The following is a 13,619-nucleotide window of genomic DNA, read 5'->3' as shown; positions in this document are numbered from 1 at the left end:
TTTCCATTTGGGAAACTTTCCATAGAAAAATTTCCACCTCACATCTCTGCTAAACATCTATAAATGGAAAGACCATTTTGAAGAATGAGAATGCAAAACTTAGACACTTGGAAAAGTAATAATTAGAGTGAGATAAAAGGCCCTCAAAATAGATGATACTCTCATTATAGTACTGTCATCATTGATATTCATATTTGGAGTTTCTCTTAAACTCTTCAGCTCCTGAAGTCGTGTTACTAGATGAGAATTTCTGCTTGTGACTCTTCTGTTGTTGAAGTAAGATTTTGTAGAGGTTCACATGGGCACCCGAAAGTGAACTACTGCTCTTCAGTCTTTTAGGGGTTGGATTGCTTTTGTGTTGTACTACAGCAAAGTAGGGCAACCTGGTTTCCCTATCCCTTAAACTTCCTGGTTTTGTTCTGGTTTTTTTGTTAGAAAAGAGATTCTTACAGGAGTCTGTATGTAAGCAGCTAAATTCTACTTACTGTCCTCCAGGAGTGTGTTCATTTTCTTTTCTTTTAGGATCTGAAAGATGAAAAGAAAAAGGCTAAGATGGCAGCTGCTAGGGCTGTTCTTGAGAAATGTACCATGATGCTTCTTACTGCTTCCAAGGTAACTCATTTTCTCTGTTCATCATTAGCAAAGCAAAATCGGGAGCTTCTTCGCTCCAGCAACACATGGGAAGAAAATGACTGAAGCAACATCAGTCAGACATAGGGAGGCTGGAGGGCTTTCCAAAGGGCAGTGCTAGAAATGTTGACAAATGCAATAGATGACTAATTGTTGGGAAAGATAATCATCCTCGCCTATTTGGCTTGAGGCGGGGTGTAGCATCTAAGCATTTATCTCAGAAGACAGCACAGACACATCAGGATAATTTTATTTATTTATTTCCAAGACCTGTCTAAGGCATCCTGACTGTGAATCTGCACGTATAAACAAAGGAGCTGTGTTCCACAGAATGAGAGTCTCTTTGGGGCAGGTAATAGAGATTGTAACAGACTCTCGGCCCAGTGGAGAGAATGAACCAGGCCCGGTGAGCATCTATGCTGGTATCAAGGAATTCAAGGTGAGGACAAAGCAATTTTTTGTTTTGAATCTGTAGTTTAAATCCCAGGATGAATTGCACACACATGAATATATGCAGGAAGCCAATTTCTGTGTACTTGGATAAAGGACAACAGAACTTTCAAATGCCTTTCTGACATTTTAGTTCCTTTTCAGTATAGTTTAGTTCACATTCCAGCCTGCTTTAGAGAGATACATGAAAAACATCATGTAATTCTGTGTGTGGGTACTTTAAGCCTTTGGGCAACCAAATATTGGTGTCTAGCTGCTTAGATTGCTGATACTAAGATTTAAAAAAAGCATTCGGATCAACATTTTGAAAATAGGGGACACTCTCTAAATTCCTGGTTCCTTTTCTGGATAGTGCTATGAAACTGTAATGACACTAAGCATCCACTATATATTAAGGATCTGTGATTGTACAAATTAGATATATTCCCTAAATTTGAATGAAAGGATATCTGATTGCAGAACTCTAGATGTTCTTTCACATAATCACACTTTATTTTTGCTGTTAATGATTTTATTGCACGTTTTCTGGGCTCACACATAGCACATTTGAACAAACTCAAAGCTGTTGTGGAAAGAGAGACTTATAATATGTTTTGAACAGAAGATACTACTAATGAGTTATGTTGTATTGAAATAGCTGTTTGCCGCTCCCCCTTCCACTAAGAATGTATATTTTTAGATTAAAAGATACTTTGGATTAAAATCATTATTACTGGGATGGCAGGCTTTAGGATTGATTAAAGCTATTCTCACTACCGGGCAGGTGGGGGCACAGGCAGGCAGCCGGGGGTGGGGAGGTGGCAGAGATTGGACCTACCTTCCCTCCAGACGATCCTTGAAGTCCTCTTTGGTGCGCCACTGTGTGCCCACACAATCCGCACTGCACAGAACAGTATGGATCTCTGGAAGCTGGGATTTGTTGTCCCTGTCTCCAGGAATCCCACAATGCACTGCACAACAAGCACCGTGCATTGGGGGATTTGCCCCGGGAGTTGGGTTCTCTAGGCTCCCAACTCTGTATGCTCGGGCTATGTGCAGCCTGTGCATACACACGACTGTACCTGGGGTAAAGGGTGCACTTGTGCACTTTAACCCAAGTAAAAGTCCGGGTACAAAACCCAGGCTTGCGCGGGAGGCAACACCAGGATTGAGCTCGATCCCAGCTCTGCACACATACAGCCTTACCCAGGTAGGGCTTCCCTAACGAGGGTAGGGTTGCTTGTGTGCATAATCACTCATGAAATGTGATTATGCACACATTTCTTTTAATAATAATAATAATAATAATAATAATAATAATAATAATAATTATTATTATTATTATTATTATTAATTTCTTTTAATACAAACGCTATACTATGTGGTTTGGCTGATTTCAACCATGCAGTCCCAACCTCTTTATTTGAGGGAGCAGGGGGATTAGATATTGTATTGCAAAAACTGAATCACTTGGGGACCTGTTTTGCACAGACGTCTTCTAGTGTGTTGCATTGCTTATATGGTTAAGATATTGTTTTACACAGAACAGCTATATGGATTGCTCCATGTCTAAATCAGTTCTAACACTAGCTATCCCAAGTTCAAATCCTGTAACGCATAAATCTGAATTGCATGTCCTTACTGGGTGTGGAGACGGGACAGATGTGCATATTCCTTGTGTTTCGGACTTGGCTCTTCATCTGTGCCACCTTAGGGATGTGTATTCTCATGTTGCTGTACAGGTTGCAAAAATTCAGTGACGTAATTGATTTGCATTTGTGTATCTATGTAAAATTACATTATGGGAGATTAATACTCAGTATTATCTTGGATGCCACCTGTGTTAACACAAGATTCTATGAGACTTCAGTACAAGGAAGTTAGGCAGGATAAAATCTTATAAATTGGGGTGTATATAGCATTTTAATGAATTCAGAATGCTTCATATATATTATTATTATATTATTAATTCTTAACAAGGTCAGTATTACTTGCTTATAGCAGATGAGAAGGCTAAGAAAGCTGACTTGCCTAAGGCACCTAATGATTTCATGAGATGCAGGATTTGAACTGAGGACTTTATAATTCACAACTTAGCCACTATCTAGACTAGCCACGATCATTTACCTTTTGCTTTTTGAAGACTTCATGTTTTCATTCCCCTCTCAGAATAAAGTGGAAGGTTTGCGAGAGAACCTTTATCTTCTGTCAAAGGAGAATCTTCGGGCAATGCTGCGTGTTGTCCTTGAACACACAGAGGATTTCACTGATTCTGCTTATACTAGCCATGAAAATAGAGAGCGCATCTTGGAGTTGTCCAAGCAAGCAAAGATGGAACTGGAGCAGCTGGTGTCAGCGTGGATGTATGCTGTAAGATTCCACCCCCCCGCCCCCCGCCAGCAATACCTATTACTTCATCTGTTTGGAAAGAAATACACTTCAATGTCAATTTACATGGGTTTATATGATAACACCACTAACATCCTGTAGCTGCATAACAAACTCCATGAATGTAATTATAATGCTTGCCATATGTTAAGGTTGGCTGAGCGAATGGTGCACATGATGCTGCAGCATTGTTGAAGCTAAGCAGGTGTGGATCTGATCAGTCTCCTTGGATGGGAGACCCCTGGGAGCAGTGTTCCTTCTAAGGGGTGCACATCAAGTATCTGGATGTCCACTCAGTTCATTTCAGATCCCGCTCAGGTTGAATCTGGAAGGCCCCACTCTGAATGCATGTGCGCACACACTGCCTTGATACTGCCGCCCAAACAAAGCTCATTCCTCACACAAATGAGAAAAGTTAGAGAGAACACTGCCTGGGAGCCCCATGTAAGAGCAGGATAGAAGTATAAGAAATAAAAATTGGTTCTGTTTCTCTCCACTTCCTGAAGCGTCCTACCTTACTGTTTGGCTTTTGTGTGTATATGCTGTACCATTGAGTGAAAATTGGTTATTGCTCTGCAAAAAACCCTTCAGATGCCAAAAAGCTGATTACACTTTTCTCTGGTTGTGAATTGAGTTGCCCTATCTTCATTCTCACTTGGTTGGGCAGTGAGATCGCATAGTGTCCATAGAATGATGTGTGGACACACCCTAATACCACAATCCAGAGAGTGGAACTGCAAGTTATCCTGGTATAAGCATGTTTCCCAATCCACATCTGCTGAAGTGTGTGAGATGGATGGGACTTCTTGGGGACAAAGGAGGAAGAAGAGGTTAAGCGCCCCTCCCACACTTGCCACTTCATTGCAATTGTCTCCCCCAAGCCATTTCCTCCAGCTGATTCATGAGTGCTGGAGAAAGCTCCATAAGTGCATCAGCATTGCAAATATGGAGCTTTCCTCGATACTGTAATGGAATGGGACAACCCTTGTTCAAGATGAGCAATCTGTTCACACAGGAACCCCTTTTTTCTTCCTTCATCATATTTCTGTGCCATCACTCCTCCAGTGAGCATGCTTGGTCTGTTTCCCCCACCACACACAGAGCATAGTTGTGTAGATACACTGGTGGAGGGGTGTGTGTGTGTGTGTGTGTGTGTGTGTGTGTGTGTGTGTGTACGTACATACATACGTGTACACACACACACACACACACACACACACACACACACACACCCCTCCACCAGTGCATCTTCATAACTATGGTGTGAAGTAATTGAGGCTGAGAGAAAGCAACCAGGGATGCCCATTGAGCCACACTGGGCATGTTTACCATGCCACACTGACGTATGTGAAATAGTTGCAGAATTGGGGTTTACACTAGTGCAGATTCCTCTTCATTTGACTGGGGCTCAATAATAATTTCCTGTTCAATAGAAACAAAATGGATTGTTATGCATCATTAATCCCAGAAGCAAAAGCAGACTTGAAAAATCGAACTTACACTGTTGTATCCTAGGCATGTTCACTCTGAACCGAGTCTCACTTTGAGCAGTGGGACCGGCATTCAAGTACATAAGAGAAGCCCTGCTAGATCAGGCCCAAGATGTATCTTTTCCACCATCCTGTTTCACACAGTAGCCCATCAGATGCCTCTGAAAGTCCACAGGCAAGAAGAGAGCATGCCCTCTCTCCAACTTCTACTCCCATGCAACAGGTATTTAGAGGCATGTTGCTTCTGAGGCTGGAGCTGGCCTATAGTCCTCAGACTAGTAGCCATTGATAGACCTGTCCTCCATGAATTCATTTAGACCTCTCTTAAAGCCATCTAGGCTATTGACTGTCACCACATCTTGTGGCAGAGAATTTGATATGTTGAGTATGTGTTGTGTGAAAAAAGTACTTCCTTCTGTCCACCCTAAGTTTCTTGGCAATTAGTTTCATGGGATGACCCCTGATTCTAGTGTTGTGCAAGAGGGAGAAAAATTCCTCTCTCTCCACTTTCTCCACGCCATGCATGATTTCATAGACCTCTATCATGTCTCCTCGCAGTCATCTTTTTTCTAAACTAAAAAGCCCCAGGTGTTGCAGCCTTGGCTCTTAAGGAAGGTGCTCCAGGCCCCTGATCATCTTGGTTGCCCTCTTCTGCACCTTTTCCAGTTCCACAATGTCCTTCTTAAGAGCAGGCAACCTGAACTGTACGCAGTACTCCAAATGTGGCTGCATCATAGTTGTATACAGGGGCATTATAATATTAGCAGATTTATTTTCAAACCCCTTTCTAATGATTCCAAGCATGGAATTAGCCTTTTTCACAGCTGCTGCACATCGAGTCGACATTTTCAACAAGCTGTACACCATGACCCCAATCCCTCTCCTGATCCATCCCTGACAGCTCAGTTACCATCCACGTATATGTGAAGTTTGGGTTTTTTGGCCCTATTTGTATCACTTTACAGTTGCTAACATTGAACTGAATTTGAAATCTTGTCGCCCGCTCCCCCAGTTTGGAGAGATCCTTTTGAAGCCCCTCACAATCTCTGTTGGATTTCACTACCTAAAAGAGTTTGGTATCATCTGCAAATTTGGCCACCTCGCTGCTTACCCTTACTTCTAGATCATTTATGTACAAGTTAAAGAGCACTGGTTCCAGTAGCAATACCTGGGGGACCCCACTTCTTACTTACCTCCATTTAGAGAATTGTCCATTTATTCCTACCCTGTGTTTCCTGTCCTTCAACCAGTTATCAATCAACACATGAACCTGTCCCCTTATCCCATGACTGCTAAGTTTTCTCAAGGGTCTTTGATGAGGAACTTTGTTGAAAGCTTTTTGGAAGTCCAGGTATATTATGTCAACTGGTTCACCTTCGTCCACATACCTGTTGTCATTCTTAAAGAATTCAAAAGTTTAGTGAAGCAAGATTTCCCTTTGTAGAAGCCATGCTGGTTCTCCATCATGCTTAACAATTTTATCCTTGAGAATGTTTTCCTTCAATTTGCTTACAACAGAAGTTAAGCAAACCAGCCTGTAATTTCCGGTATACCCCCTGGATTCCTTTTTGAAAATCAGTGTTACATTGGCTACATCCCAGTCCTCCGGTACAGAGCCTGATTGTATGGATAAGTTATATATTTTTTCAAGGAATTGGCAATTTCACATTTGAGTTTTTAAAGGATTCTTGGGTGGATGCCAAATTTGTTAATTTTTAAATTTTCCATACAGTTTAGAACTTTGTCTCTCACCTCTGTCTGACTCAGTTCTTTAGCCTCTGTCCCTGGAAAGCTCAGTTCAGGCACAGGTATACACTCAATATCCTCTGCTGTGAAGACAGATGCAAGGAACTCATTTAGCTTTTCTGTAATCTCCATATCCTCCTTAATAATCCCTTTCACTCCCTCATCATCTAATGGTCCAACCACCTCCCTGGCAGGTTTCCTGCTTCTGGTGTATTTAAAGAAGTTTTTGTTATTTCCCTTGATGCTTTTAGCTAAATGTTGCTCAAACTCTCTTTTTGCCCCTTATTATCTTCTTGCATTTCTTTTGCCAGAATTTGTGTTCCTTTCTGTTCTCATCAATTGGGCAGGCCTTCCAGTTTCTGAAGGAAGTCTTCTTCCCCGTTATACTTTCCCCCTTGACTTTACTTGTTAGCCATGCTGGCATTCTCCCTGACTTGGTGGTACTTTTTCTTCTTCTTGGTATACATTCTAACTGGCTTCTATTATTGTGGTTTTAAATAAACTCCATGCATTCTGGAGCGAAGTGACACTCCTGACTTGCCCTTTCATCCCCCCCCCCCCACACCAAATTCCTCATTGTAGAGAAGTTTCCTCTTCTGAAATTCAAAGTGTCTTTTTTAGACTTCCTTGGCGATTCTCTCCCCGTATGTATGCTGAATTTGATCACATTGTAGTCACTGTTCCCTAAAGGGTCTATGACAGTGACATCTCGCACCAGGTCCTGTACACCACTCAGGATTAAATCCAAGGTCGCCTTCCCTCTGATTGGTTCCATGACCAATTGCACAGTCATTCTGCGTGTCTAGAAATTTGGCCTCTTTGTCATTAATTAACTGTGAGTTTACTAAATCTATGTATGGGTAATTGAAGTCACCCATTATTACAGCTCTGTCTGTCTTTGACATCTCCCTGATTTCCTTCTGCAACTGTCAGCATTTTTATTAGAAGGGCAATAGCATGTCCCTAGTCGCATATTTTCTTTCAGGCCTTGTATTGCCACCCACAGAGTTTCTGTGGAGGACTCCAGTCTTCCTAGGTTTTCTGTTAGATTCTATCCCTTCTTTAATATACAATGCTACTCTGCCTCCAAGGCGCCCCTCCCTGTTCTTTCTATAGCGTTTATATGCAGGAATAACAGTGTGTCCACTGGTTCTCACTGTTCAACCAGGTTTCCGTTATGCCCAATATATCTATGTTTTCATTAGCAACCAAGCACTCCAGCTCGCTCTTCTTGGCTCGGAAACTTCTGGCATTGGCATATAAGCACCTATATGCTGAATCTTTTACCTGGTGTATGCTATTTCTCTTTAGGTCATTTGATCTCTGACTGCCTAGCACATCCTTCTGCCTGCTTTTTATTTGGATCTGCTCTGTCTCCTTCTGGTTTATCTGAATCATTTACACTTAAGGGATGGTATTTGCCGAACAGGATCCTGCCCAGCAACTGTCATCTACCCCCCCCCCCCCGGTGTCATTTTAAAAGCTGCTCTGCGACCTTCTTTATTTTATTCCATCTTGGTTCAAGCGGAGCCCATCCCTTTTGTACAGACTCGTCTAGTCTCAAAATGTATCCCAGTGCCTAACTAATCTAAACCCCTCCTCCCAGCACCACCGTCTTATTCACACATTGAAACCGCTCAGCTCTGCCTGTCTTGCTAGCCCTGTGTGTGGAACAGGTAGCACTTCCGAGAATGCTACCTTGGGGGTCCTGAACTTCAATCTGCTACCTAGCAGCCTAAATTTTGCTTCTAGGACCTCTTGTTTACATTTTCTAACATTGTTGGTGCCAGCATGCACCACAACAACTGACTCCTTCCCAGCACTGCCTATCTAGACAACATGTGACATCCGCAGCCTTTGCACCACGCAGGCAAGTCATTGTGCAGTCTATACGAGGGTCACAGACTCATCTCTCTATACCCCTAATGATCAAATCTCCCACTACTACCTGTTACCAAGTTACCCCGCTAACTTGGCAAAGAGGCACTTTTTAATGTGGTGATTCTCTTTATTTAGCAGGCAGAGAGTAAATGGCCCTATCCTCCCCCAGCACAGTACCTGCAGTGACTGTTGCTGGTGTCTTATCTTGTGTTTCTTTTTAGATTGTGAGCCCTTCGGGGACAAGGATCCATTGTATTTGTTTATTATTTCTTGTGTAAACCGCCCTGAGCCATTTTTGGAAGGGTGGTATAGAAATTGAATGAATAAATGAATGAATGAATGAATATTAGGAGTCTCCCACCCCCCGAGGAGTATCCCCTGTGCAAGAGGATATGGGTTCATAATTCATGGAAGATATCCCTTCTCAGGGAGCATTTCCCTCTTTTGCAGAATAATGTTCTCCTTCCCTGAGACCTTCATTGTCCCTGACAGTAGAGTAGCCATCAGCCTGGGAGTAGGATGCCTCTGTCACATCTCTGAAGGTCTCATCCATGTACCAGTCTAAGTCTCTGAGCTTCTCCAGATGCACCAACTTGGCTTTGAGGGAACAAACTTGTTCCCTGAGTGCATGGAGCCCCTTGCACTGAGCACACACCTGTGACTTCTGCCATCGAACAAATAATCATACATGCAACACTGTGCAGTGCACTGGGAAGCACTCCCTTCCCTGCTGGCTTTCTATCTTCATAACTGGTTTTGCCGGCTGCTTAGACTATCTGGAGATTCTTTATTTGAAAGTTAGATCTTAGCTGTATTTGTCAGCTATTCAACAATTTAAATTCCTGATAATATTAAAGAGGAAGTAGTACTTACTGTACTACTTCCTGCTGGGTTCCTTGTGATCAAGTGGCCTCCCTTCGAGTCCCCCCCCCCGCACACTTCCCTGATAAACTCCACACAAAACTTCAGTGACTCTATTTGCTAATCCCTGTTCACTGAGTTCTGTTTGCTAAGTTCTCTGGCTCTTATATAGAGAATAGGCTTCAAACTGAACAAGAATGTGTCTCGTCAGGAATATGGCCCCTCCTGACTCAGTTCAACCCTAGCTGGCTACTCCCACTGTCTCTCCAGGCAAGAGAGAGAAACACAAACTTAAAGCCATACAGCCTCCAAAACAAGTCCTAACAAAAGCAAGCCCTGGCAAAAAACAAATGAACGAACACAGGGACACGAACTGGGATGTTTCTTCTAAAGAGAAAGCAATCCCTCAAAATGTCCCTTACCTCCTGTTTGTTTGTTTTAGGTGGAGGAGTAGGTGCCCCCCCCCCCCTTCTTAAGAAAAGCTTGCTTACCTTCTTAGGTCTGCTCCTCCTCCTTCAGCATAGGCTTCAAACTATGTAAGTGTGCATAGAATCACGGCTTTACTGTAAAAATACTAGGTAGCATCCAGACTAGTAGTTGCGTGAGTGGAATTCTTCTGCGTGTGAAAGTGGGGGAGGGTCATTTTAACTGAAACCCCCCTCCCATCCTTCTGTAGCTCTCTGTGCCCTCTGGAAATTCTAGGAACTGGGGGACCCACTTGGACATGTTTTCAAAGGGCAGAAGAGACTGCAGAGGGTAATGGGGCGGGATTAGTAAAAATTTCCCTTCCCCTTATGCAAACGGAATGTTCTTTGTGGAAATACAGATCTGAATGCTCCCCAGAGTTTGCATTTTAAATTTCTTTGTTAGAACTGCCTGAGATGATCTGTTTTGTGGGGTTGGGAATTTTGTCTCTGCAGCAAAGTCAGAAGAAAAAAGATATCACAGAGGACTTGGAAATAGCCATACTAAAAATGTCTCAATGCATAAACGAGCTTCAGAGAGAAGTAAGTGCACTTCAATACAAACTGTATAAGTTTTGGAGTTTCTTAAGATTTAATCTGTGTAACTTTTGCAGAATAAATACTTGGCTCAGCAGAGAGCTGATCAGCTCTAATTGGATCTGCCAGTCAAGCCTTTTTTACCTAGAAGTTTTCTTAAAGAATAGAAGTCCATAGGCAAGAAGACAAGTTATTCAGTAAATTTTTCAGAATTTGTCATATTGTGATTCAGATTCATAGTCCACGTCCTGTGCTTTGTGACCCATCAAGTTGTCTGGGAGCACCTTATGCATTCACATTATTGAATCTGGGTGCAGATCTGCTCTGGGAGATCTCTGAGAGCCCCATATAAGCTGCTCTGGACTTACCTAAAAAGGAGAGCCAGGATGTGAGTATGGGAAATGAAAAAAACATTAGCTTAGAGATAAGTGTTACCTTTGACCCTGTTTTATTCCTTTTTGGCATGAGGATTTGGCAAATAGAATTGTCAGTATTGTGCCATGATGAAAGGTGTAAACATGAGCTTGGCATTTCATCCAGAAAGGAAAAATCCAAGTGGTAGAGTAGAAGCACAATCCTTGCCTTATATTTCCTCCTGATAAACCTAGGAAATTGACTGGTCTGTTCCTCTCTACAGTGGGAGAACTGAAATTGATGATTACTTGCTCAAGCAATGCTGTGAATTCATGGCTGAGGCAGGTGTCAATACAGCATTCAACCTCTGCACCAGTGTCTACTTCTGTACACACAAGCTTTGCCTAAGCAGACTGGAAGAGATTTGATCTGAGTATGGGAAGGCACATGTCAGGTGCAGGAATGGACAGAGTGGTTTTCCCCCACTGTATTTTCATGAACTGCTGGGCCTATTGGTCAGGCTGATATAGACTGAGTATGCAGCTTGGATTAAAAAATTATCCTGCGGTCGAATTATTTGGCACATTTTTGATTGTGCTTTGTTGTTCATTTTGTTGTGTTCATATTACTCAGTTGCTTCCTGGGAGGAGAAACAAGTTGTCCCCGTCTCCCCTCCCATCACCACAATTTGGAACTCTTTCCCTACTCTTTGTAGGCAAGCAGTTTATACCAGCAAAGAGCAGCAGAAGAATTACTTTTGAGGAAGTGTAATGTATTCCACACTGAAAAGAGTTTTTATGTCAAAGGTAATCTAAATTTTGTAACCTGTATACATTTTTTTTGTTTTGCAAGGGTAAATAAGGCAAGGATTGTGCTGCTATAATTTATTCTGGTTTTGCTAGGAGCTATGCAGAGCACAGATACTTTGCCCTGAACTAGAAAATTTGTCCAGCCACTTCTCAGACATTTGTAGGCATTGCCTATCACATTCAAGCAAACCTTTGCATTCTCAAGAAGCTGCTCTCTGTGCCCAAAAGGACATTCTGTAAGTTTCTGCACTATAAGAGATGCACCCCGGTTTGTGACTAAGGACAATACCAGCCAAATGATACGACTGATGTAAGTGCTTATGCATGAGTAGATCTCTTGGTATATTGGACCAACAATTCTCATACTTTTTCATCATTTGGAAGGGGACTGAGCAGCAAGTTCCTGGACAAAAGACACTGGCAGCCTCCAGACTTCTAGCTGAATGGGTTTCTGTCAGTGGACTCACACATGGGATCCTTCTGCTTTTGCAAAGACCATTTACATGAAGGAAGTGCTCCCTTATCTGAACAGAAGAAATTTGCCGAAGCAGCAGTTTCACTAAAGGTCTGGATGCTGCCCCTTGTTCCAAGAACCTTGCTCCAGCATTTTTGGATGCTTGCTCTGGGAGCCACTTGAGACTAGATCCATGTGCTGTTCAGATAGTTTCGGTAGACATCTTGTGAGACATTTTTGCCTCCCCCATCCTTCTCTATTTCAATTCTGCTACTTCTGATGTTCTGTGTTGTTCATTATATTAACCCAGCCTTGCAAACCACCAAAACAAAGCACTGTCTTGCCCACCCACACATACCTTATTAATCATTTGTAGTTTAAGAGGGGGTGGCGGAGGATACCAGCTTTTGTGTATATTTTCCAGTCATCTGGAGGGAGTTGTTGCTTGTCACAAGTCAGCTGATGTAGTAACCTTCTGTGTTTTTGTTTTTCTTTCCAATACCAAAGCTCCACAGTGCAGCAACATCTGTTGCAGCAGAACTGATAAAATATCATTCGGATCACCTGGTTTTGAAAGCGCTGAAAATCTGTGGAGCAGAAGGAAATATAGAAGCTGTGGCAGAACATAGCTGCAAGCTCTCTGAGCAGAAAGAACAGTTGATTGAAGTATGTTGGTGCCATGTTCTTCAATTTTCTTTGTTGCAAGATAAAAGGGTTCAAAAATACCCAAATAATTGTGCATCAAAGCCACCTGCTTATTTTGGGATGCAGCTTATTTGGGATGCATGAAATTCATGCAGGTTTTTTATTAAAATTTCAGCACTGGTGATCATCATTTGCAGGGCTGTTAGACTGTGCAGTATTGTAGCACCCAGGTATGCCTGTATTTGGCTGGGTCTTAACTGCCTGTACTACCACTGGAAGTGAAGAAATACATTAGCACAGCAGTTTCCATCCACACCACTAGTGTAATGGATGCTCCCTGGGGAGTGCCATATGGCACCTCAGCTGCCAGCCGAGCTGCAAAATAAAGAGTGGTACATGAGATGGCGATCTTTGCTGGCGGCCATTTTGGGAGGTTGAGATTCCTCAAAATGATCTTAAAGGAAAACTAGTTGCTGACCAGGTCTTTACTAGGATCAACACAATGCATGTTTAATAAACTCAAAACAACTATGAGCCCTATCCAGTCAAACTTCTAGTCCCATTTATTTCAGTGGGATAATGTTAAACATGTTAACAGGCCGAAATAAACATGTATCCTAGATTTCCAATGAACAGCTAAAACATTCCCAGGCACATTTGTTGTGGCTGAGAAAGAAAGAATTGGATGCAAATTCAGGGAAGCAATGATGTGTGGTGTAAGAGTTAGGCACCCTTCCCTCGATCAGCAGAGATCTAGGTTTTCTGTCAGATATCAAATTGCACCCTGTATTTCTGGATTTGTTGTTTTAATTCTAGAAGCTTGAATTTTGCACACATAACGGTTATTCACACGACACAGGCTGCTTGTGTAGCATCCCTCCTACCCAAACAGCCCGTGTCATCTGGGAGACCGAGAGGTCTCCAGACCCAG

The 13,619-nt window shown here is 42.5% G+C and overlaps 1 protein-coding gene across 4 annotated transcripts in view; it reads left to right on the top strand.

The window, feature by feature from the left end:
- CTNNAL1 (catenin alpha like 1) overlaps positions 1 to 13,619 on the top strand; it is a 76,873-nt gene that overhangs the window by 33,652 nt on the left and 29,602 nt on the right. For all 4 annotated transcript variants that reach the window (XM_053243875.1, XM_053243876.1, XM_053243874.1 and 1 more), the window contains exons 5-9: positions 523 to 612; positions 899 to 1,069; positions 3,229 to 3,429; positions 10,346 to 10,432; positions 12,551 to 12,709. In XM_053243875.1, coding sequence (XP_053099850.1) covers positions 523 to 612; positions 899 to 1,069; positions 3,229 to 3,429; positions 10,346 to 10,432; positions 12,551 to 12,709 — 708 coding nt within the window. The remainder of the gene's footprint in view (positions 1 to 522; positions 613 to 898; positions 1,070 to 3,228; positions 3,430 to 10,345; positions 10,433 to 12,550; positions 12,710 to 13,619) is intronic.

This window comes from Hemicordylus capensis, chromosome 4 (assembly GCF_027244095.1).
Source record: "Hemicordylus capensis ecotype Gifberg chromosome 4, rHemCap1.1.pri, whole genome shotgun sequence".
In the NCBI taxonomy this organism is placed as follows: Eukaryota; Metazoa; Chordata; class Lepidosauria; order Squamata; family Cordylidae; genus Hemicordylus; species Hemicordylus capensis.
The sequence above is the reverse complement of the archived record's forward strand: the minus strand, read 5'-3'. Positions and strand labels throughout refer to the sequence as shown.